The following is a 23194-nucleotide window of genomic DNA, read 5'->3' as shown; positions in this document are numbered from 1 at the left end:
TGTTGTTGTAATTCCCAGCGAGACAGGAATTATGTCTCTCACTGTCTAGCACTGTCCCACCCCAGGGGCAGGTCTACCAGGCCCTACCTGATCTCTGCGGGTTCTTCTCCAGCCCGCATCCGCCTGTGAACAGCATCTCTGCCTCCCTGGCCAGAAGCAGATACCGGGGCTCATCTTGCATCCCATCATACTCCCCACCTTCATCACAGTCAGTTGTCTCCAGGGCAGTGTTGTACCAGAGTAGAGCCTCTGGCCAGCTTTGGGACCTTGCCAAGAGATACAGAGGAAAAGAGGGAAGTTACCATAGCAACAGGGCAGGAAGGAGGAGGACCATCAGCAAGAAGGGTAAGTCAGGAATCCCAATGGGGCCACCACCTATGATTCAGGACGCATAGTACCCAATGCCACCACATCTAAAGGGTGTCATTCACATTGTAGATTTACATACTTATGACAATAGTGGTCAAGCATTTTCCCTAAAAAAAATTGGTATAGTACAACAATTTTCCAACAGATGGAAGTAGAGCATCTTGAGGAAGGGGAACACTTTCCTCATTTGCACAAAATCACCCTATGGGAATTCCCTGGCGGTGCAGTGATTAGGACTCAGCGCTTTCACTGCTGTGGCCCGGGTTCAGTCTCTGGTCATGGAACTAAGGTCCTGAAAGCCGCACGGTGAGGCAAAAAAAAAAAAAAAAAATCACCGTATGGGTGATTTTTGCATTAGCAGTGGCTGGTATCCCAGCCAATTTGCCCTATGACTCACACAGGAGAGAAGGTGGGTGGGGGACTCTTTGTCGAGGCCTCCAGAGCCTTCTCACAGCAGTCATTCAGCCCCATCTTTTGCTCTGCCTCTTCTGGCCAGCTCTGGCTCTACTCCAGCAAATGCAGAGTTTACCCGGAATAGCTGACTTCCCCCTTCTGGCTCTGCCCTCTACCCTCAACTCTTTCTCCTGCTGCAGCACATGAATGGCCAAACCACCAAGGGCGTATGCTGAATTCAAGTTCCAGCTGAATCTGAACAATACAAAATAAAGAGCAAACAGGGCAGTGGGCTCTTTTCCTTGGGGTGTACTAATGTATATTAACAAACATGTGAGTAACTATTTAGAGTACATCAGGAACGAGCAAAGAGAGACACAGATAAGAAGGTCTATGGGCCTAATGAAATGTTCCAGGAGCAACAGCTATATATTTATGGACCTGGCTCTACCCTCCAGTCTTAGCTCCTGTCAACCTCCTCCCATGCCAGGCTCGCTGGGTCACGTTCTCCTCCCCGAACATGCCAGCTCCTGTCTGCTCCTTGGCTTTTGTACCTGTTGCTCCCTCTGCTTAGAACGTCCTTCCTTCAACTCTTCCCATACCTGGCTCCTCATCTCTCCAACCTCAGCTCAACTTCTTCAGAAATGCTGTCCCCAAACACCCTATTTCTTATAATCACCTCAATCTGTAATTCTCCTGTTTACTTATTTACTTGCTTATTATGGTTTCCCTGACTAGAACATGAGCCCCAAAAAGGTCAGGACCTTGTCTGTTCTATTCACTGCTGCATTCCCAGGGCCTGGCAAACAGCACAGCCTCTCTAAATGTCTGTTGAAGTGGCTGGCTAGGATGGTGTCAGGAGATAACTTCCCTTTTTTATAAAATAAAATGGAGTCCAGGTTATTTGAAAATTACTAGTGACACACCCAAAAAACCAGGGTTTTAACAGTGGATTGGAAGCCACTAAACTAGATGATCTCACTTCTTTCAGCTTTGACCCTCTCCAGTCTTGAAGGGCAAGGCAGAATCCCCCCAACACATTAAATGTAGAAGAAGGGAAAGGGCCTACTCTCTCCCCACCCACCCCTACCCAACTCTGCACCCAGCGGTTAGCATGTCTAACCTGCCTTGGAATTTCCAATGACTTTTCCTTGTCCTATGAGATGGTAACTTCTAAGGGGGTCAAAACCCCTTAAAATGCAAATAGCTGACCCTCAATTAATGCTCCCTGAATGGAAGAGGCTGGAGCTGGTTGGAATGAGGAAGAAGAGTAAGAAAAAGACTATAGCAGAAGCTATAGAAGAAAATCTTGATAGATTTAACTACAAAATATTAAAAACCAGCATGTCCCCAGACCCAATAAACAATGGTCATTGTGTGGCACATGTGCCATCCCCTGCCCCCCCAAATCTATGATAGCCATCTCTCTTTTTTTTTGGCCACACCTTGTGGCATGTGGAACTTCCCACACCAAGGATCGAACCCATGCTCCCTGCAGTGGAAGCACGGAGTCTTAACCAAAGGACCACCAGGGAAGCCTTTTTTTTTTTTAATTTAACACTATCTTTTTTTTTTTTTTTGGTAGCCATCTCAGAAAATTTTTTTAAAGCCAACTCATATACCAGAGTTAACAGTCTTAATATATTAAAATTTTTTACAGGGAATTCCCTGGTGGTCCAGTGGTTAGGACTCCACGCTTCCACTGCAGGGGGGCATGGGTTCAATCCCTGGTTTGGGAACTAAGATCCTGCATGCCACACGGTGGGGGGGGTGGGTGGGGAATATATATATATATATATATATATATATATATATATATATATATATATATATATAATTCTTACAAATCAAAAACAAAAAACCTATTGTCTCAAATTAAAAAGAGAAAGTAGACAGAGGACATAAAGAGAAAACACATACAGCAAAGATTTTTTTTAAGGGCCTCAGATATAGATATTCAATGCCCAGCTCCAGCTCCCTACACCCATGTGGTGGTGCTTCCCCACTGCACTCAATGGGCACCACAGATGTTGGCATTTGATCAGACACAATTGTGTCGTGTCTGTTTTGTTTACCTCCCCTCCATGCCACTGTAATTCTGAGTCCCCTAAGAAGCAGGCTAATGTACAGTTCACTGGAGGAGAGGTGAAAAGACCTAAGTTTTGGCTTCACTACTTACTGGCTACTTGACTATGGACAAGCCCCTTCACTTCTCAGAACTACAGTTTACTCATCCATAAAATAAGCCCCCAAATGCCTGCCCTGTCTGTGTCAAAGAGATGTGTTGGTTCATTCATTCAAACAACTACTGAGCCAGGCCCTGCACTAAGCACTGGGACTGAAGAGATGCAGGAGACCCAATTCTAGTTCTCAGTGAAATAAAATCACAGATATGAAAGTGCATCCAAATATAGGGGAACATTACCGTTACAACGCAGTAGGTAGCTGACAAATGTTTGCATGACATGTAATTCAGGCAGGATGTCATGTGTCCAGACGTTTTAGACCCTGAGAGCTTGATGTGACAGACCCACAGCCCTGACTTTCCTTCTAAACCCAGTGAGAGGGACATGAACACTTGACCCACAGAGGAGGGAATTGCCAAACTGCCCCAGTCCTGGAGGTTTAGACAATGAATGTGCCCACCCTGCTCCCTGCGCCTGAGGACAACAGGGGGAAGCAGAGATCCACTGGGAGCCACAGAGGGTGAGCAATGGGTCCCACTAAGAGTTCAATTCCCCCAACCGTCCTCTGCTCCTGGATTTCTGGGACCTCCCACTGGCCAAGCCAAAGAGCCGAGATGAAGCTGCCATTCTCTCCTCTTTCCACCGCAGAACCCAGTCCTGGCATCTCTGCCAGAGGGATAACCGAAATGCTGTTGACACCTGCAGGGTTGTAGCCATCAGGAGTCTTAAAACCACTCTGGAAAACTCACACCAGGCTTGAACTCCCCTGGAGCTTGCTTCCTTCCCTCCCCTCCCTCTCAGAAGTGAAAAATAGTAAGAATAAAAACAAAAGTAGGAAGAGTCAATTAAAATCACCCCTAATTCTAACATCTAAGGACAACCGCTCTGGACCTCATGCTACATATCCTTTCACACTCTTTCTCAGGCACATCTTTACATAAAATGGCTAAGATGCCATTTACCTCTCACTTTATGTGCCAGGCACAGTGAGGATTACAGGCAGCATCTCATTTAACCCTCATACAATGACACACAACCACCCTAGGAGGCAGGTTCTATAATAGCTTCCATTTTACACAGTGAAGAAACTGAGGCCAGGGAGGTAAAACTACTTGCCCACGGTCACTGGGCTGGTACTCAGGGGAGCCACATCTGGAACCCAGGTCTGTCCTAACACCGGAGGGGAAGCTCCCACCTGCAGCCCAGGTTCCCACCAGTGTCACCTGAGCCATGGCCACAGTACCTGTCTGGGCTGAGGTTCTGGCCAGTGTCAAAGGCTCGTGCCACCAGGATCATGGACTGTCTGTCGCCAGCTTCAGCTGCCTTCAGTAAGTAATCAAATCCTTTGGTTTTATTCTCTTCTGTCTCCTGTTAACACAAACCAAAGACAGGGAGAGAAAAGGAAATGAGGCTTACACGGGAGGGGCTGCCAGAATCTCACTCATCAATTTTCCCTGTTTCTTGAATTGTTTTGAGAGCTCCAGGCTGGGGCTGCGGTAGAATTGCACATCGTGAGAAAGAGAACAGGGCTTCCCCTGCTGCAAAGAGCTCCTGGGGGTTCCCATCAGGCAGGGAGAAATGGAAGCTTAGCTCACTCCCGCTCGCTCCCCTCTATCTGCTCTGATTCCTCCAGAGACCACATCATCTCTCGCCTCCAGCAGGGGCTCCCTGCTTCCAATTCTTTTTACATTTTTTAGCACCTTTATTGAGATATAATTCACATAACATACAACTCACTCATTTAAAGTGTACAACTCAATAGTTCTTAGTATAATCACAGATTGTGCAGCCAGCACCATACTCAATTTCAGAATATTTTCATCAAGCTGAGAAGGATTCAAAACACCATACCCCCTAACCATTACCTCCCAATTGTTCCATCCCACCCAGCCCTAGGCAACCACTAATCTACATTCTGTTTCTAGAGATTTCCCTATTCTGGATATTTTATATAAATGTAATCACATAACATGTGGTCTATGGACTTCCCTGGCGGTCCGGGGGTTAAGAATCTGCGCTTCCCTTGCAAGGGGCGCGGGTCCGATCCCTGGTCAGGGAACTAGGATCTCACATGCCGCTTGGCTCAGCCAAAAAACAAAACAAAACAAAAAACATGTGGTTTAGTGTGACTGGCTTTTTTCACTTGGCGTAAATTTTTTTTTTAATAAATTTATTTATTTTATTTATTTATTTTTGGCTGCATTGGGTCTTCGTTGCTGCGCACGGTCTTCCTCTAATTGCAGCAGGCAGGGGCTACTCTTTGTTGCGGTGCGTGGGCTTCTCTTGTTGCAGAGCACACGCTGTAGGCACACGGGTTTCAGTAGTTGTGGCTCACGGGCTCTAGAGCACAGGCTCAGTAGTTGTGGCGCACGGGCTTAGTTGCTCCATGGCATGTGGGATCTTCCTGGACCAGGGCTCGAACCCGTGTCCCCTGCACTGGCAGGCAGACTCTTAACCCCTGCACCACCAAGGAAGCCCGTATCCAGTCCCTCCTGATCTCATTCCCTGTCACAATTTCCCCCCAGCACTTAAGAACAATGCTTGGCACAGGCAGTGCTCAATAAAGGTCAGTTATTTTTACTTCTGTTGGAAATATTTTCATTTGTTAATTATTATCTGTATTACAACCTTATCTGCCTGAAAGTTTGCTGTTGTGAATAAGAACCTAGGACGGTGCCCAGAGTGTAGGAGATACTCAAAAAGCATGTGCTGGATAAATGAATGTCTTAGCAAGACAACAGGAAAAGGCCCTAAGAATGGGGGCTTTGGGGAAAGCGGGAGATGGGCCAGCAGCCTTTCAGGGCATGTGGCCATGGTTTTCTTTGCTGCCAGATTCTGTCCTGGAGAGAAAGGCCTTTGGGACACCTGCAGATGAGAAAACTGAAATAGCTTCTACATCCCTTTACAAAGGTGCTTGGGTGCAGTTGGTGTAAACAGACTGAGATCACAGGGAGAGTTACCAGGGAGTCTCAGCGAGAGTGGTCTCCCCAGTCCTGGCCCCTAACCACTCATCCTGGACCCTGGCATTCCTTTATTCAGGCCTCAAACCCTTCTGAGTGTCCTCTCTGTGCCAGATGCTGGGAGAACAGGCCAAATGCAGTGGGTACGCTGGAGCCGGCTCTGCAGGCTTGTGAGAACCAATGTGAAAGCAAGCCAGTCGTAAAACACAGCCATTATTAAAAATTAAATTATGTACACTTACAATTAAATGAAAGGTAACAAATACCCAAAGCTCATCACTTCCTAATGATTTTACTATATTTTACTGTTGTCTGTCCTCTTGAGGTTATTTATATCTATTGCAGGGCTTCTCAACCTTGGCACTACTGGCATTTTACATGACATAATTCTGTGTTACAGGGACTGTCCTGTGCATTATAGATGTTTGGAAGCATCCCTGCCCTCTACCCACTAGATGCCAGTTGCACTCCCAGAGTTGTGACAACCAAAGATGTCTCCAGACACTGCCAAGTGTCCCTTGGAGAAGGAGGAGGCAAAATGACTGGTCAAGAACCACCAGTCTGTGGAATCTTCATGGTGGACATGCTATATAATGGTGTGCTGTTGTGCGTTTCCTCCAACTCTGTGCTCAGTGATGTCATCTTAGTGCTTGCACATTGGCCGTGGTAGAAGCAGTTATACCACGAGATGGCAAAAAATATTAATAATGCAGATTAATTTGAAAGTGTGCCGTGTCTGTAGCCATTACATTGTGACTAGCACAAGAAACTGGAGAAACATTTTTCAGTATTTAAAACTATCGTCTGATTCAGCAAAGAAGTTGCTCGTATCAGCAGCAAATAAATGAAGTTCCAACTCTGACAAAGGACTTGCTTATTTCACTTTCATCTTACTCACTAAAGTAAGTGAAAGTATCAACCAGTATCTAATGTCAGAACTTCATGCCTCCATCAACTGCAACCAAAGGTGGGCTACAGACATGAGTTCCACAAAAATGAGCGAAGGAATTCTGTAAGGATCAATTGACTATATAGAATTCACAACAGAGTATTTTTATGATTTGTAAACTGTATGCTCCACATCCCTTATATCTGTAAATGTATAATAAACTTACAAGTAGATGTATAATAAATGTACATACATATATGTGCAAACATTCCCTCCCCACCTGCCAGAGCCAGTTGTTAAGCATTTATCAGCATACCACTGGCTAAATGAGATATATTCAGTCCACTCCTCAGATACATTCATGCTCCACTCCTCAGGGAGCATGGAGACGAGAGAAAGAGGAACAAATCAACCGCCTGTCAAAACCCCCTCCCCCAACCAAGTCTGCCCTTCACCATCTAAAACAGGAAATAAAAATGGTTGTAAGTTACCCCTGACCGCATGCCAAAGGATGTATTTGACTGAACCATATGAAACTGCCAATATTCTACCTTCATGACCTACAAAAATGGTTCAACTTAGTATGTCCAAGTCTGGTCACTGCAGCAATTTTTGAGATATCATAAGAATGGAACCAACCCAAGTGTCCATCAACAGGGCACAGGTTAAATAAAGTACCTGTACAATGGAATGTTACTCAGCTGTCAAAAAGAATGCGGAAGCTGTCTCTACAGCACTGAGGGAAAAAGTCTGCAGGACACTGCAGAAATAGGGTCTTTCCAAACAGACAGATGTAACTAGTTAAGATGAGGGCAGACTGGAGTAGGGTGGGCCCTAAACTCCATAGGACGGGTGTCTTTGTAAAAAAAGAGACACAGAGGCACAGAGACACACACACAGAGAAAAGGCCATGTGAAGATGGAAACAGAGATTGGAGTGAAGTACCTACAGACCAAGGAACACCCAAGATTGCCTCCAGTCACTAGAAGCTAGAAAATCATGGCCTGTCAACACACTGATTTTGGACTTCTGGCCTCTAGAACCGTGAGAGAATGAATTTCTGTTGTTTTAAGCCCCCCAGTTTGTGGTTATTAGTTATGGCAGCCCTAGGAAATGAATCCCCTCTTGGAATTACATGTGAGAAACTAATAACGATGGTTACCTGTTATCAGGAGAATGAGAAGATGGAGGAAAAGGTGGGAGGGAGATTTTTCACTGTAAACCTTTTCACATTAAAAAAACTTTTTGTCACATGAATGTATTAACTATTTTAAAAGTTAAATAAATCAAGGACTTTTGGGTGTCTTCCCACACCCTCTTCCAGTCTGAGACCCCCAACCTGCTGGGCCATGGCAAGGCCCACAGAGGAGGGCTGGTGCCCTGTGCCCACACCAGGCCCAGCCTCGTCAAGCTGCAAGCCTGGCCCAAGTGACAGAGAGCTGGAGACATTTACGCTGGGAGCACATGCACACCAAGGGCGTCTCAGCTTCTCTAAGGAAAGGATCACACTCCCTAGGCCACGTCAGGTCCTGTCCACTGTGCCCATAGACCAGGGGAGTGATGAGGGAGCAGGCACCCTCATTGATTCCCATCACACACATCCTGCCCGGGCCCCTCTCCAGCCTCATCTCCTGCACCTTCTCACGCTCCACACTCCAGCTGCACTGATCGCCTCCTGTCCTCTCACCCCAACCCTGTCTCCCCAGGGCCTGGGCCCGCGCTGTCCCCTCTGCCCACGCTCCCCCTCCCACACTCTGCCTGGCTGACTCCACTGGGCCTGCAGGTCTACCTTAGGGATCACTTTATTCATTCGTTCCACAGACGAATGCTGATTATCTAGTGTGTGCCAGGCTTGTTCTAGCCACTAGGGACAGAGCTGGAACTGCCAATCAAGAAACCCCAGCTACGGCCCTTCCTCATTTATTTGCAGTAGCATCTTCTGCTTCTCCCACCGCACCACGTCGCAACTGCCTGGGAATGTGACTGTCACCTTCCACTCAGTCCCCAAGGCCAGAGACCAATTCTATCAGCGCCAACTAACTTGGAAGTGCCTGGTCCCAAACTGATGCTCGGGAAATTTCTGAGGCATAAACCCAGGGAGGGAAGGGTGATGGGTTGACTGAGCCCCCGGCCCCCTCACCTTCAGAGAGACGTCTGCCAGGATGTGGTGGGGCAGCTGCGAGTACATGAGTCCCAGGCCCACGATGGCCTCCAGCTCGCCCAGGTCGGCCGCGTGCTCCAGGTGGAAGATCGCCGACTCCCGGTCCCACTCCTCGTCCTTCTCGCAGAAGCGCCCGCCCTCATGGTAGCGCACCATGGCCAGATGGACCTGCCACACAGACGGCAGGTGGGCCTGGCTGCCTGGAGGCCGCAGCCCCAGCCAAGGGCCTCCCAACCAGCCTGGGGGAGGAAGCGATTCTTGGGGGATGCGCCGGGTTAATGCAGAGAGGGCATCACCATACCTTCCCCAAAATGGACTTCCCGATTCTCTTCTCAAGGTCCAGAGCGTTGAGCCTCTGCACTTCCAGGGCCACGGCTGAAGGCCTCGGCAGGTGGAGACGGGAGGAGTTGAGGAGATTCCACTTCTCCACACAGACCTGAAGGGAGGACCGGGTATTTACAGGCCAGAGAAGCGAGGGGCTGGGGATGGACGCACCCTCCCAGCTGCGAAAGTCGGCCTGGCAAGTTAAGGGGCGCGGACCTGTACGGTGTCAAGTTTTCTTGGACAAACCCGGCTCCATTTCCAGTCACTTGAATTATGCCAGCTTGTGGGCACTGAGGGAATGTTGTAGCAACAGGACACAAAGGCTAGCACACTGCACTGCAGCAGTTCAAAGAAGTGCCTCCTCACTTATCCATCTGACTTAGGTCGGGGAGTTTCGACCCTCAGCTGCTCCTCTGCCAGCTGCCCACACAAGGCACCAGAAGAGCCTGACTTCAGACCTGGCAGCAAATCCACTGTGCTTTCCCTGTGCATCCACAGGGACCTTCAGGAGATGGGCTTAGAAAACACATCATGTCTCCCAGCTCAAAACACCCCTGTCCAAAGTTCTCGCAGGACAGAGCCAGGCTGCTGTGTGTGTGTGTCTGTGTGTACGCACACTAAACATCCTACAATGCACAAGGCATCCTCTACAAAAAAGAATGACCCAGCCCAGAATGTCAGTGGTGCTGGGATCGAACGACCCTGCCTCCGCACCACGCTGTGGCCTTGACCCAATTGAGAAATACCTTGTGGTAAGGAAATACTGTGTGATAAATAATCTGTGTTCTGGAAGCAGCAAGAGTCAAGCCTGCTCCGGGGATCAGGGAAGGCTCCTGGAGAAGGTGCCACTGGGATCCAGCCTGGGAGAGCAGACAGGCTTGAGGAAGTATCACCACAGGGGAGGAAGGACCTTGCAGGCAGGAGAGAGACTCGCCTTAGCAAAGGCTGGAGGGTGAGAGGTTCAAAATGTGGTTCAGAGTCAGCTAGAGAAGAGCGTTTCGGAGGCTGGTCTTTCCCACACCGGCCTGATGATAATCACCTGAGATACTTCTTCTAACTATTAGCCGGGTAAACTTGGGAGAGTCGCTTAAGACCCCCTTTTTCTCATACATCAAAAGAGGATGAATAACATTAGCCTGTCTCAGTGGGTGGCTGCAAGAATTAAATTTTTGGGGGCTGCACCACGCAGCTTGTGCGAACTTCCCCAACCAGGGATTGAACCCGGGCCACGGCAATGAAAGCCCGGAATTCTAACTGCTAGGCCACCAGGGAACTCCCTAGACATAAATTAATGTATACTGGAAGGCGTTGTGAGCTGTGGCCTCCAGGACAGGCCATCCTGACCTTCTCTAATTCTCCCCGCTGATCCCGCAGCGTCACACCCAGGAGCTCAAAAAGTATTTGCCGAGGGGATTGGCTCCTTTGCAAAATCGTCCTTTAGGAGACATGTGAAGCACCTGGGCAGGCAGAAGCGACATGACATGAGGGGGAAGAAACAGAAACAGAGTCTGAAAAAGGCAAGCACGCAGCCACGACGAGGATTCCTGGGGGCACATTACCCGTCCGGAGCTGCCCAGGCTGTCTTCGTCCGACTCGTACCTCCGGTTACTGTTTGAGTGGCCCTGATGGAGACATAGATTAGAGTGATCCAAAGAGCAGCCTTCCTCCCAAGAACCTCCTTCGGGGGAACCGGTTCAGCCCTCCCAGGGGATCCTCCTCAGGGAACTGGCTCGGCCCCCCAGGAAGCTGGCACCTTCGTCTGCCAAGCAGAGAGGATGCTGGGTAACAGGCAGGACTGATGTGCTGGGGCAGCCGCAGCCTCCCTCTCGCTCTCACCATGTGCATGGACGGAACCGACTCAAAGGCACAGGATCCCAGCAGACAGGCACCAAGAAAACTGGGCCACATGCTTCGCTTAGCCAAAGCTCCCATCGCCTGTCTATATATATTCGCAGTAACTAAGCCGAGACGAGAGGCTCCCGGCAAGACCGCCCGTAATGCTTGTGCTCCATTCTGGCACCTGGCAAAACCTCTAACTGGCTGATACTGCCTAAGACCACCCGCACCAGGATGCTGCTGAAAAGATACCGTAGGGCATCTTTCATCCTCTGCAGCCTTCCCGAGGGACTGCTGGAATCCCGTGCCTTTGAGCTGGGCCCTCCCACCTACCAGCACCATTCTGGCCCACTGCCCAGCATCCTCTCTGCTTAGCAACCAGAGGTCCAGCTTCACTGTAAGATGTGTCCGCCATGTTCAACCTTGTGTCTAATCCCCCATGCTTGTCCCCTTACTAAAACTTACTAGTCCACATTACCCTGTTTTATCTTCTGCCCTGCATTTATCTTTATCTGAAATGATTTATTTATTACTTAACTTTATGCTCTTACCACCCATTCACATTCCCCCCTCCGCCCCAGCCCTCTATCCTCCTGGACAACTAGGCAACAGGGGACTCTGTTCTCATTTCCTTGGGGTTCCTTACATGTTCTCGGGGCTCTGGGTCGTCCAGCTCACCCCGCTTCTCACTGGGGTATCCGCTGTCTCCACTGTTCTCAGAGTCCTGCGGAGAAAAGACGGCCCTAGGGTCTCAGTGGTCCTCTGAGTACCTGGTGGTGGTGATATCTGGAATCCCAGCCATTTGCTTTCCCTCCTTTGTCGCATCACCCCACAACATTCTCTTCTTCCTACCCTTGCTGGTTGGGTGACAAGGGAGCGGTAAAAAAATAGTGGCGAAGAATGTGGGCTCTGGAGCCAGACTGCCTAGGCTCAAATCCGAGCTTTGTAACTCACCAGCTATGACTCTGGACAGCTGCTCAGCCTCTCTGAGCTTCGGTTTCCCTAGCTATGGGGATTCATTATAGCTACCTACATCAAGCGGCTGTGAGGATGAAATGAGATGTCACGCTCAGAGTGTGGATCGTAGTAAGTGCCATTGTTAAGAGTGACTCACCCATTTCACAGGCAGAAAAACAAAGCCTGGTTTAAAGGATATGACCCATGGATAAAAATGCAGCATTGGAGACGCAGACCTACTAGAGAATGGACTTGAGGATACGGGGACGGGGAAGGGTACGCTGGGACAAAGTGACAGAGTGGCATGGACATATATACACTACCAAAAGTAAAACCGATAGCTAGTGGGAAGCAGCCGCATAGCACAGGGAGATCAGCTCGGTGCTTTGTGACCACCTAGAGGCGTGGGAAAGGGAGGGTGGGAGGGAGACGCAAGAGGGAAGAGATATGGGGATATATGTATATGTATAGCTGATTCACTTTGTTATAAAGCAGAAACTAACACACCATTGTAAAGCAATTAAACTCCAATAAAGATGTTTAAAAAAAAATGCAGCACTGGGAACAATTATTTACTACAACTAAGCCCTCTGCCAAAACCGCACACATCACCTGGGCATACGTTTTATTCTTCTAGATCTGAGTTCTGTTGTGAAAAGGAACCTGGTATAATTTAGAATCTCTAAAACTTCAGTCATTTGTCTACCAACGTTGAGTTCTGGCCATATCCGCATGTCACCTGCATCACTGTTCAACTAAAACTTTTATTTTTTTCCTCCTTCATTCCACTGAGAAACATTTCAAACACACAAATAAGAACAGAGAATCCTAAAATGAACTCCTGTGCACCTGTTGCCAAGTTTTGTCAACTCTTAACACTAGGCCTTAGTTACTTTAGATCTTTTATTTCTAAAAGGAATTAAAACATTGCTGTTAAAATTTAGACCTCTTATGAGTCCCCTCCGCATCCCATTCTCTTCCTCCTCCAGATAAAACTCTTCTCATGAATTCATACTTCTGTTTTATTATTTTTCTTTTTTTTTTTTAAAGGGATTTTCAATTTTACTCATTTTTTTTTAAATTAATTTATTTATTTTTGGCTGTGTTGGGTCTTCGTTTCTGTGCGAGGGCTTTCTCTAGTTGCGGCAAGCGGGGGCCACTCTTCATCGCGGTGCGCGGGCCTCTCACTATCGCGGCCTCTCTTGTTGCGGAGCACAGGCTCCAGACGCGCAGGCTCAGTAGCTGTGGCTCACGGGCCTAGCTGCCCCGCGGCATGTGGGATCTTCCCAGACCAGGGCTCGAACCCGTGTCCCCTGCATTAGCAGGCAGATTCTCAACCACTGTGCCACCAGGGAAGCCCTTATTATTTTTCTTTAAATAAACCATTTTATTTTACTTAAGTCAATATATTTTTAAAAGAAGCTTGGTATCACTACCATAAATGTAAAACCTGGATCAGTCTCCTAGACAGATGGGCGCCATGGAACATACACAGTGGAATCCTTGGTCTCTGGTCTGGCCAGGATCCACTCCACCCGAAGGAGCTGCGTTATTCTAAAAAGGCCCCTGCCCTGGTTTCTAGAAGCACCACAGGCTTCCTACCGCCCTCCCCCAGGTCTTTGTTCTGTGTGAGCCAAATAGCTGTTTTTTTTTTTTTTTTTTTTTAAATTGAGGTATAATTTACAGACAACCAAATTGAAGTGTTCAGTGTGCTGAGTGAAAGGCTTTTTTTGAAACTGGATCACAGGCTATACCTAAAAGCTCCAGACAGCCCCCTCCTCGCACCCACTCTGCATGACCTTGGGCCCCGCGTCCCACCCTTGGGAACCACTCCCAAGCCGGGCAACAGAGAGCCTCACTCAAACCCCAGCTCTGAACTCCCCAGGTCAGACCCTGGGCAAGGCAGCTAACCTCTCCAAACCTCAGCATCCTCATCTGAGAAATGGTGGAGAATAAAAGCAAAGGGGGGTGGTGCAGTGGTTAAGAATCCGCCTGCCAATGCAGGGGAGACGGGTTTGAGCCCTGGTCTGGGAAGATCCCACATGCTGTGGAGCAACTAAGCCCGTGCGCTACAACTACTGAGCCTGTGCTCTAGAGCCCACGAGCCACAACTACTGAGCCCATGTGCCACAACTACTGAAACCCGCGCGCCTAGAGCCCACGCTCCGCAACAAGAGAAGCCACCACAATGAGAAGCCCGCGCACCGCAACGAAGAGTAGCCCCTGCTCGCTACAACTAGAGAAAGCCTGCACACAGCAAAGAAGACCCGATGCAGCCAAAATAAATAAGTAAATAAACAAATACATTTATATATAAAAGAAAAAAAAAAGCAAAGGGCAGCAGTATAGAGGGTGGGTTCGAGGCCAGATGGCCTGGGTTTGAACGCTGGCTCCATCATTGAGTGACCGTGAGCAAGTGGCTTACCTTTCTGTGCCTTAGTTTCCCCGTCTCTAAATCAGGGATAATGAGGGCACTGTCTAAGCAGCTGCTAACGCTGGGGATAAGCAGGTGGCTGAGGGGACAGGTGGGAGGGAGACTTTTCACCTTGTCATTTTCTGAATCTCTTCCTTTTCAACCTACTCTGAAATTCTAAAACTCACCCTAGCTCTAGAGTAAAACATAAAACCTATTCTAAAAGGAATAAAAACTATCATCTACTTATCTCTTAAGTTGTTGTGAGGATTAAATGAGAATTATCTACCAAGCTCTTAAAACAGTGTCTGCCCATAGTGATGATTCCGTATGTGTCAGCTATTCCTATTTTTTATTCCCCCTCAAGAACTCTGAAAAGCCGTCAGGAGCGAAGTTGAACCTTTGGAGCTGAGAGTGCAGCTTAAGATGCTGTGGCCTGTGCAAGTGTGACGTTTCTGTGAAGTCTGTCTAAAACATTCTCATGAATTTTTAATTTGACACCATAATATATGTTTGTCTGAATGCAAATATGTCATCTACAGCTTCTTACTGCTAGTCACGCAGAGGCTGCAGGAAACCTGTTCTGCTTATCCAACCTGTAAGCATCACAGTTACCTGTGCTATAAGTTACACATCGGAGACCCAACGTAGCCCCCTGTGCCCCAAGATAGCTTGGCCACACAACGTGCGGCCAAACCAAACCCAGGGCCAAGCCCAGCATGTACCAGAAGGTTGCATTATTGCTGATTTGGATTCTCTCTGCTTTAACCACCTCCAGGAACTGGAATAGACCCAGCTCTTCCCAGACAAAATGCTGCCCTGGGCAGGAGGCTGGGATTCCCCCCATGCACCTGTATCCTCCTGCCAGTGCCCGGAGCAGACCTGGGTTACCCACCTCTGAACCTGAGGTCTCATCCTCAGTTCCCGGGGGAGGGGGTCCACTCCTCCCCGCCCTGCTCCTCCACCCCCTCTACTCACCCGGTGGTTGTCCAGAGGGTCGTGGTCTCGGGGTGCCATGTTATCGAGGTCGCTGAACACAGGCCAATCTGAGCAGGGAGAAAATGGAGTAAGGCACCAGGCTCCATCGCTGGAACAGTTCACAAGACCCATCTACAGCCTACAGCTGCCACCAAGCCTTTTTTATTTTAAATTTATAAAGTACAAAAATGGGTGAAGAATGTATGTTGTCAGCACTGGGGGGGCCACAATTCTTCCTCGAGAGCTTACCCAGAGTCTCTACTCGCCAGCTGTGGGGTCCTGAGCAAGCAGCTTACCAGGTGTGCCTCCTTGGGGTTGTCATAATTAATGCAAATACAATTGTGTCATGTATTGATAAGCACCATGTGCTTGACCTATGGTCAGACCTCAGTGAGGTGCAGTTGTGAAGGAAGGAAAGCCATTTGTATATTTGGGGCCCAATGAGTAGCTACAAATGGGAGAAGCCTTAGATGGCTTAAAAACCAACCACCCCAGTCTTTATCTCCTGTCCTAAGCTGCCACCAGCCAAATCTGCCTTGTCGCCTATTCTCATGTGGTTTTTAAGAATGCTTTTTACATTTTTAGATGGTTGAAAAAAGTCAAAAGGAGAATAATATTTTGTGATATGTGAAAATTATATGAAATTTAAAATTCAGTGTCCATAGCGTTTTACTGGAACACAGCCGCACCTATTTGTTTTAAGTATTGTCAATGGCTGCGTTTATGCTGCAAATGCAGAGACCACATGGCCTACAAAGTCTAAAATATTTATTACTCTCTGGCCTTTTAAGAAAAGGTTTGTCAACTCTTGCTTCAGACTATTCCCCAGGCCTTTCAGTGGTGATTTACAGGCTTCTTTAATATCTGACATTAAAATCCTCCTCTCCTGCTTCCCTGGGGCCTCCTCCAGCTGAATAAATGGCCCCATCATCCTGCCAGTTCTTCAGATCAAAACCTTGGAGTCAGCCTTGCCTCCCCTCTTTCCTGCAGACCCCGCATCCATATCATGAGCAAACTCTGTCACTTCAACTTTGGAAATAATGATGCCCATTTTTCCCCTTTGACCTGTTCATATGATGTTAATTGGTTTCTGAACACTGAACAACTTTCAGATTCCTGCAAAAACCCTATTTGGCTGTGACAGACTATTCTTTTAAGGTACTAGTCTTTTTTTTTTTCCCCCCGATCAGGGATTGAACCCACGCCCCCTACAGTGGAAGTGAGGAGTCCTAACCACTGGATCGCCAGGGAATCCCCTAAGATACTAGTTTTTATTTGTTAATACTTTATTTAGAATTTTTGCCTTGTATATTTATAACTGAGGTTGGGATATAGTTTTCTTTTTTGGTGTTTTGTCAAATTTTGGTATAAAAGTTTTTGCTAATTTCATAAAACACTCTGAAAAATGTTACCTTGTTTTCTACAACAAAGGCTGTTTTTACAGCATTTGGATGACTGCATCTTGAAAGTTTCTTAAAAAGAACTCACCCGTAAAACCATCTGGGCCATCAACCTTTTTGGTTGGCATGTCTGATTTTCTAACATAAGTGAAAGCCAGTTTAGCCCTGTTTTACCTGTGCTCGTCCCCTCCAATCACAATGCCCAGGGGCCAAACCATCACTCACGAAGGTGGTCCAGTTTCTGGCTGTGTGGCGTGGCAGAAGATGGCGAGGAAGGGAGAGAGTCAAAGGTTATGTCACTCATGTTCTCATCTCCAGAGTTCTCTGAGAGGCGAAGGAGCAGGGGGGGCCGGCTCCCCGAGAGGGTCCTCACCCGGGGGCTCCCGCACTTTTCCTCTGTCCCCCTCAAGATGGTCTGGGCCGATTGCTGGAGAATTAACAGGGACATGCACGTCACACAGGCACCCTCTGGGAAAGAGGGGCTCTTCCTGTTGCCTGTTGTTCCCTCAAAACCTGAGGCCCTTCCAGCCACAACACCCACCTGTGCCTATTAAGGGACTGGCAGAAAACCTAAAACGAATCAGTGGGGGATTAACCCAAAGGCCTCTAAGAAGGGGCATCCGGAACAGGAGCTCAGAGGGCCAGCAGTCCCAGAAGCGCTGCCCACGCTTTACAGCCCTGAGCTGGGGGATACATTCCAGAATCCCAAGCTGGTCTTTGCCAATATTGTCTTATATCTGGTCCATGCAGTGGGGGTGGGGATGGGGGCACATCCTGGACACGGTGAGGTACTTAGTGAGCCAGGTCCAAGTCTAGTCCAGCCATTTGTCAACACATCACACAAACCACATTCCACACACGCCACTCGCCATCTGTACACGCCTGGTCCACTCACTCTGGGCAAAAATGGGCCCAAATCAAGCAGACCCCTGTTCCTCTATTAGTGGGGATACTCAGGAGGGCTGTGGGCATTGGCTCAAGAGGGACGAGGGACACAGACAGAACTAAGAGTCTTCCGGCCCCAATACTCTTCAGTTAAGCATTGCAGGGCCTGAGCCACCAGCACACAGGAAACACAGTTTGCGGGTCCTGGCAGCAGAAGGGCCCTGCCAGTCCGAGCAGGTTCACACTGGGTACCCACCAGTAGCTTGGTGTTCTGAGTCACCGCATCCCTCTCTCTTGGGGAGAGGTCGAAAGGAGCGAGGCCCATGCTCTTGCAAATCCGGTTGCAGGCATGAGAGTGGAAGAAGAGAGCCATCCCACGGACACCTGCGGACACAACACAGCAGGGGGTCTGGAGATTGCTCTGCTTTGGGACGGGGCAGGACGGTACTGAGCACACTAAATGTGGCAGGGGCAGGTGTTAAACATGCTAAACTGGCAGGAGCCAGAGGCCCCAGGATCCCGTCTCCACAACCTTGGGGCGCCCCATATATCACCTCGGCCTGCTTTCTTGGGTGAACAAAGAGCCCGGAGATTTTGTGGGGAGTGTGGTCTCCGTGGACACGCTGGCTTTCCCCGCCTACCTAGGTTGCCATCTCCAAAGTCAGTGCCCCTCTCGGTGTGGATCTGTGGGTCGGTGTAGAGGTCACCCACACCCTGGACGTCCACCACAATCAGCTGGTGGCCGGAACGCTCAAAAGTGAAGTGGCTGAAGGCCTGTGGGGTGACATGAAAGAAAAGGTGACCGCAAGAGACCAGGCTGTGGGCTGCACAAACGCTGGCAGGCACTGCTCTGAGAGGTTTCAACACCCCACCTCTGCCCATGTTGCGGGCCTTTATCTGCAGGGAGAAGCTGTACAGAGGCAAAGACAAAGGAAGGAGCCCTGCTTAATTCGGAGGGACCCGAGGTCTGCTGAGACGGGGCACGGGCCTCTGCAGGGGCCTCACCTGCGGTGTCAGGCGCATGTTGTCATCGCGGACGAAGCCTGAGTTGGAGTTGTACTTGATGTACTTGCCCTCGATGTAGTGCTCTAGGTGGAAGAGGGGCCGGCCCAGCCTTTCCTTCAGCTCTATGACGCACATCTGCATGATGTCCACCTGGCGGGAAGGTGGGAGGGGGGGGTCAGAGGGAGGACCCAGGCAGAACCCTCCTCTGATAAGAGGCTGGAGCAGAAAGGCTGAAACTGCTAATTGTCCCCAGAATCCATTCCCCTTTTCCTTTGAGAATGAAAACCCCTGCTACGGCCTGAATGTATCCCCCCAAATTTCATAGGTTGAAATCTCAACCTTCAAAGGTGATGGTATTAGGAGGTGGGGCCTTTGGGAGGTGATAAGGTCATGAGAGAGAACCCCTCATGAATGGGATTAGTGCCCTTATAAAAGAGACCCCATAGAGCTCCCTCACTCTGCCCACCATGTGAGGACACAGCAAGAAGATGCCAGCTATGAACCAGGAAGAGGGCCCTCACCAGAACGTGACCATGCTGGCACCTTGATCTTGGACTTAACAAATTTCTATGGTTTTTGAGTTACCCATTCTGTGGTATTTTGTTACAGCAGCCCAAGTGGACTAAGACAACCCCCCATCCCTGAGCTTTAACAGGATGCACAGCCATTCGGTAGGGATGGATGGCATCGCTTGGCTTCCCCTGGATGCTAAGTGTGGCCATGTGACTAAGCCTGGCCAATAGGAAGCAAGCAGCCGTGATGATGCAACTCCAGCCTGCCCTCTCCTTCCCTGGCCTTCCTGAGGCTGTAAGGTGGACATCCGCCAGTGAGCCAGATCTGACCATGTAGTCCAGGGCAACTCCCGGCAGGTGGCAGAGCAACAAGACAGAAGGAACCAGGCCTCTGGATGGCTTAAGGAGGCGAAGCCCCAGCCCACCCTGAGACCCCACCAAAGCGGGATTGTTAGGTGAGACAAAAGGAAACCATTTCGAGTTAGCACACAACTGTGGGTCTGTCTGTTAAGCAACTCAACCTGTGCCTTATGCTAATACAGTGAATTTGCGCAAGTTATTTCACCAATCTGTGCCTGAGTTTCCTCACCTGAGGAATGGGTAAGAGGATGAAATCTGTTGGCACAGCAAAGAGCCGGTCAACGTTTGCTGATGTCATTATTATCAGCAGACACAATTCTAGAGTGATACATACCAAACCGTAAGAGTGGTTCTTTCCCTGCAGAGGGGAATTACAGGGGACTCAGACATTCCTTGCTAAATTTTGCACCAAGTATATGTTTAACTTTGTACTCAGAAGAAAACATGTAAGTACTGTGTATGTTTGTAAAGTAGAGCAGGGAAAACCTGAAACTCTAACTTGTGATCTGTTACACAAGATCATACCCACGGCACCCTGTTCCCTTGACGCCACCCACAACAGGAGCCAGGTCTGGGTTTCCCAAGGAAATGACCACCCAGGAAACTGCTTGCCTGAGTCACCAGACAGGCAGACAACAACTGCAGAGGCCAAAGGGGCCCAGAGCTGAGAGCTGAGAACCTCCCCAAATGTGGCCTCAGTTCTGAGAACCAGCCAGGGGGGAAGGAGTGGCTGGTTCCCAGAGGGCTCCTGTCCCCAAAGTTGGCTCCATTCCTACCAGGAAGTCTGCTGCAGGGCCACCTGCTTGAGCAGAAGGCCACTGGGTGAGGGTCAGTGGCAAGGACACATCCGCAAGGGGACAGCCAGGTCCTCCGCAAACAACCACATTCCTCTCCCTTCATCAATTCAACCGCGTTATTATTCACCGAGCACCTAGGCACTCGGACAGAGTTGAACAAGACAGATAAAATCCCTGCCCTCGGGGGAGAGAAGCAACTGAAATATTAACTACATGAATAAGACCCTTTCAGACGGTGCCAAATGCTCTGAAAAAAAAAAGAAACCAAAACAAACAAAGTGACAGGACAGAGGGTGCAGCGGTGGGTTACTTCATTTAGGACGGTCTAGCACAGCCTAGCTGAGGAGGTGACATGAGCTGAGACCTGAACCGTGAGCAGGATTGAGGAGATGCAGTGATGCAGCCTGGCAGGAACAGTTAGTGCAAAGGTCCTGAGGCAGAAACAAGCTTAGGGAGGAAGGAAAAAGTGGCCAGGCCTGAGTGTACTGAATTACTAAGGAGGTCACAACCCCCGAGGGTGGGAATGTGGCTTTTTGTATCCACACCAAGGACACTTAATCAAGGGCTCTGCAAACAGTAGGCACTCAATAAATTCTGCTGGCTGCCTGGAAGTGTGGCTCTCCTAGGCTCTCAGAAGATGGTACCTTATAGCTAGCAGGTGCACAAACAGTAGGAGAGCCGAGGTGTGAATTTAAGCAGGGCACAGGCCTGGGGTGCTATTTCCTCAAATGCCTGCAGGCAACTGGAAGTTCTGCTTGGTTCAGGTCAGCAATACCCTGGGGGCTCAAGTGAAGAAGCCAAGAGCAGGGGCTTGGAAAGCCTGGATTTGAGCCCTGACTCCATCCCTGCCCATTTGGGCAAGACACTTAACCTCTTTGTGCCCTAGGTTCCCCGGGGGCAGATAAGGAAGGAATCCATTCCCCACTCCCTCTCCTGCTTTTCCTCGGGAGCCACCAATCTCAGTCCACCTAGTCTGGGTGGAAGAACCCATATTGCTGGTGGGTACAAGGCTCAGGCCTGCCTAATCTGCATATTCCCACACGCTGGCCGTCGTGATTGGCTCAGTGAGAGGCACCTGACCTAATCAAGCCAATGAAACCCATGGGACTTCCCTGACAGTCCAGTGGTTAAGACTCCGTGCTTCCAACAAAGGAGACGCGGGTTTGATCCCTGGTTGGGGAACTAAGATCCCACAAGCCACGCGGTACGGCCAAAAAAAAAAGAAACCCAGTTTTGAGACTTCCATTGAAACTCGTGGGAAAACACGTCATTCCATCAAGGTTGCCGAGAAACGGAAAGGGAGCCTGCAGCTACTGGGACTAACATGTCACTACAAGTTGAAAAGCCGCCTGAGAGTGATGCCAACACAGAACACTGAGGCTAGAGCTGGAGGAAGATTCCCAACAACTTCAGTTTGGTCCTGGATCCAGCTACGCCTGTAGCCAGCACTATTTCTCAGTTATAGGAGGCAATAAATTCCCTTTTTGGATTAAGCCCGTTTGAGTGGGTTTCTGTCATTTGCAAGCAAAAATCCTGACTAATAGATCCCATCTGTAAGTGGAATAAAAACATTCCAACCTCAAACAACCTCAGACCTCTGTTTTCAGAAAGAAATAACTCTTGGCATGTAGAGTACTTGACCTATCAGGCCCAATACATGATGGTTGTTATTAGCTGCTGCTGAGACGGTGAAGAAGGAAGCCTGTGACAGGCACCTCCATCGCCCTCATCTCCAGATACGTCCTGGTGTCGGAGGGCAGCAGATAGGGGTGCCACACACCTGCTTAGGGGGCTTGTGCCGATTATACTCCTCTCCCCAGAGCTTGGCTTCCATCTGCAGACGCACGTCCTCAAAGTACACGTCCCTGTCCACGGACTCGATGTAGCGCTTTGCCACGTAGTTGGAGGCCCCCTTCCACTGCTGAGTGTGCAGGAAGTTGGAGAGCTTCTTCCTGAGGGGAGAGGCACCAGGGGGCCCGTCTGGGTGCTCCGGATCCCAGCCCTAGTCCTCAGGACGGGAAGACCCTGCCTGACCCGGCTGGCTAGAGCCAGGAACAAAATGCAAGAGGTGGGAGGAGCTTCCCCACCCCACAGCATCCTTCAAGGAGCTGCGAAGGGGGCTTAAGGGACATACTTCCTGTTCTCCTCCAGCCCATCCCCACGGCCGGTCCCAACGTATGGTCCAAGGGAGACCAGATGGAGAGGAGCTTGGGCTACAAGAAGAGAAGCCACTGTCTCCATTTCTTGACTGGAAATGTCACAGTGCCCCTGCTCTCAGGAGCCTGAGGGAGTCTGGGCAGGGCCCCCCAAGAGGCAGGCTGAGTCACTTACGTCCTGAAGCACTCCCTCATTGCTCCCCGGCCGAAGGGCTGAAAGACATCACACAGCGGGTTATCAGTCCCCACACCCCACCCAGAGGCTACCCTGAGCCAGGAGGAGATTTTCCCCTTGGACGTCACCCACCAAATCGATGCCCTGGACCTCATCTCAACCCTAAAATCCCTGGGCCCTCCTTCCTTTACTGCAGCACCAAGGCCTCACAGAACTTCCAGCCTGGAGGCTGCAGGACTGATGAGACCACCCTATTCCCCGCCCTAGCTGAGCAGAAGACCCCCCAGGGGGTGAAGATATTATGGGGGTGATGGGGTGGGGTTAGAGACAGTACATGTCAAAGGATGTTTTTTGTAGCCCTGTCTGTAACAGAAAAAAAGCAAAACCACCCAAATTTCCATCGACAGTATAATGGATCAATCAATCAGGTCTATTTGC

At 49.4% G+C, this 23194-nt stretch overlaps 2 protein-coding genes across 3 annotated transcripts in view; one reads left to right on the top strand and one right to left on the bottom strand.

Moving 5' to 3' along the window:
* PDZD9 (PDZ domain containing 9) overlaps positions 1 to 23194 on the top strand; it is a 365894-nt gene that overhangs the window by 136525 nt on the left and 206175 nt on the right. The window lies entirely within an intron of this gene.
* Positions 1 to 23194, bottom strand: part of EEF2K (eukaryotic elongation factor 2 kinase) — a 61749-nt gene that overhangs the window by 5855 nt on the left and 32700 nt on the right. For both annotated transcript variants that reach the window (XM_082431018.1, XM_082431019.1), the window contains exons 5-17: positions 22757 to 22794; positions 22206 to 22377; positions 18757 to 18906; positions 18393 to 18525; positions 18008 to 18135; positions 17092 to 17293; positions 15467 to 15534; positions 11765 to 11842; positions 10842 to 10904; positions 9260 to 9394; positions 8938 to 9126; positions 4192 to 4316; positions 88 to 266 (exon numbers count right to left, since the gene is read on the bottom strand). In XM_082431018.1, coding sequence (XP_082287144.1) covers positions 88 to 266; positions 4192 to 4316; positions 8938 to 9126; positions 9260 to 9394; positions 10842 to 10904; positions 11765 to 11842; positions 15467 to 15534; positions 17092 to 17293; positions 18008 to 18135; positions 18393 to 18525; positions 18757 to 18906; positions 22206 to 22377; positions 22757 to 22794 — 1660 coding nt within the window. The remainder of the gene's footprint in view (positions 1 to 87; positions 267 to 4191; positions 4317 to 8937; positions 9127 to 9259; positions 9395 to 10841; positions 10905 to 11764; positions 11843 to 15466; positions 15535 to 17091; positions 17294 to 18007; positions 18136 to 18392; positions 18526 to 18756; positions 18907 to 22205; positions 22378 to 22756; positions 22795 to 23194) is intronic.

This window comes from Balaenoptera physalus (assembly GCF_965194825.1).
Source record: "Balaenoptera physalus genome assembly, chromosome: 16".
Lineage (NCBI taxonomy): Eukaryota > Metazoa > Chordata > Mammalia > Artiodactyla > Balaenopteridae > Balaenoptera > Balaenoptera physalus.
This window is presented reverse-complemented; position numbering and strand designations above follow the sequence as displayed.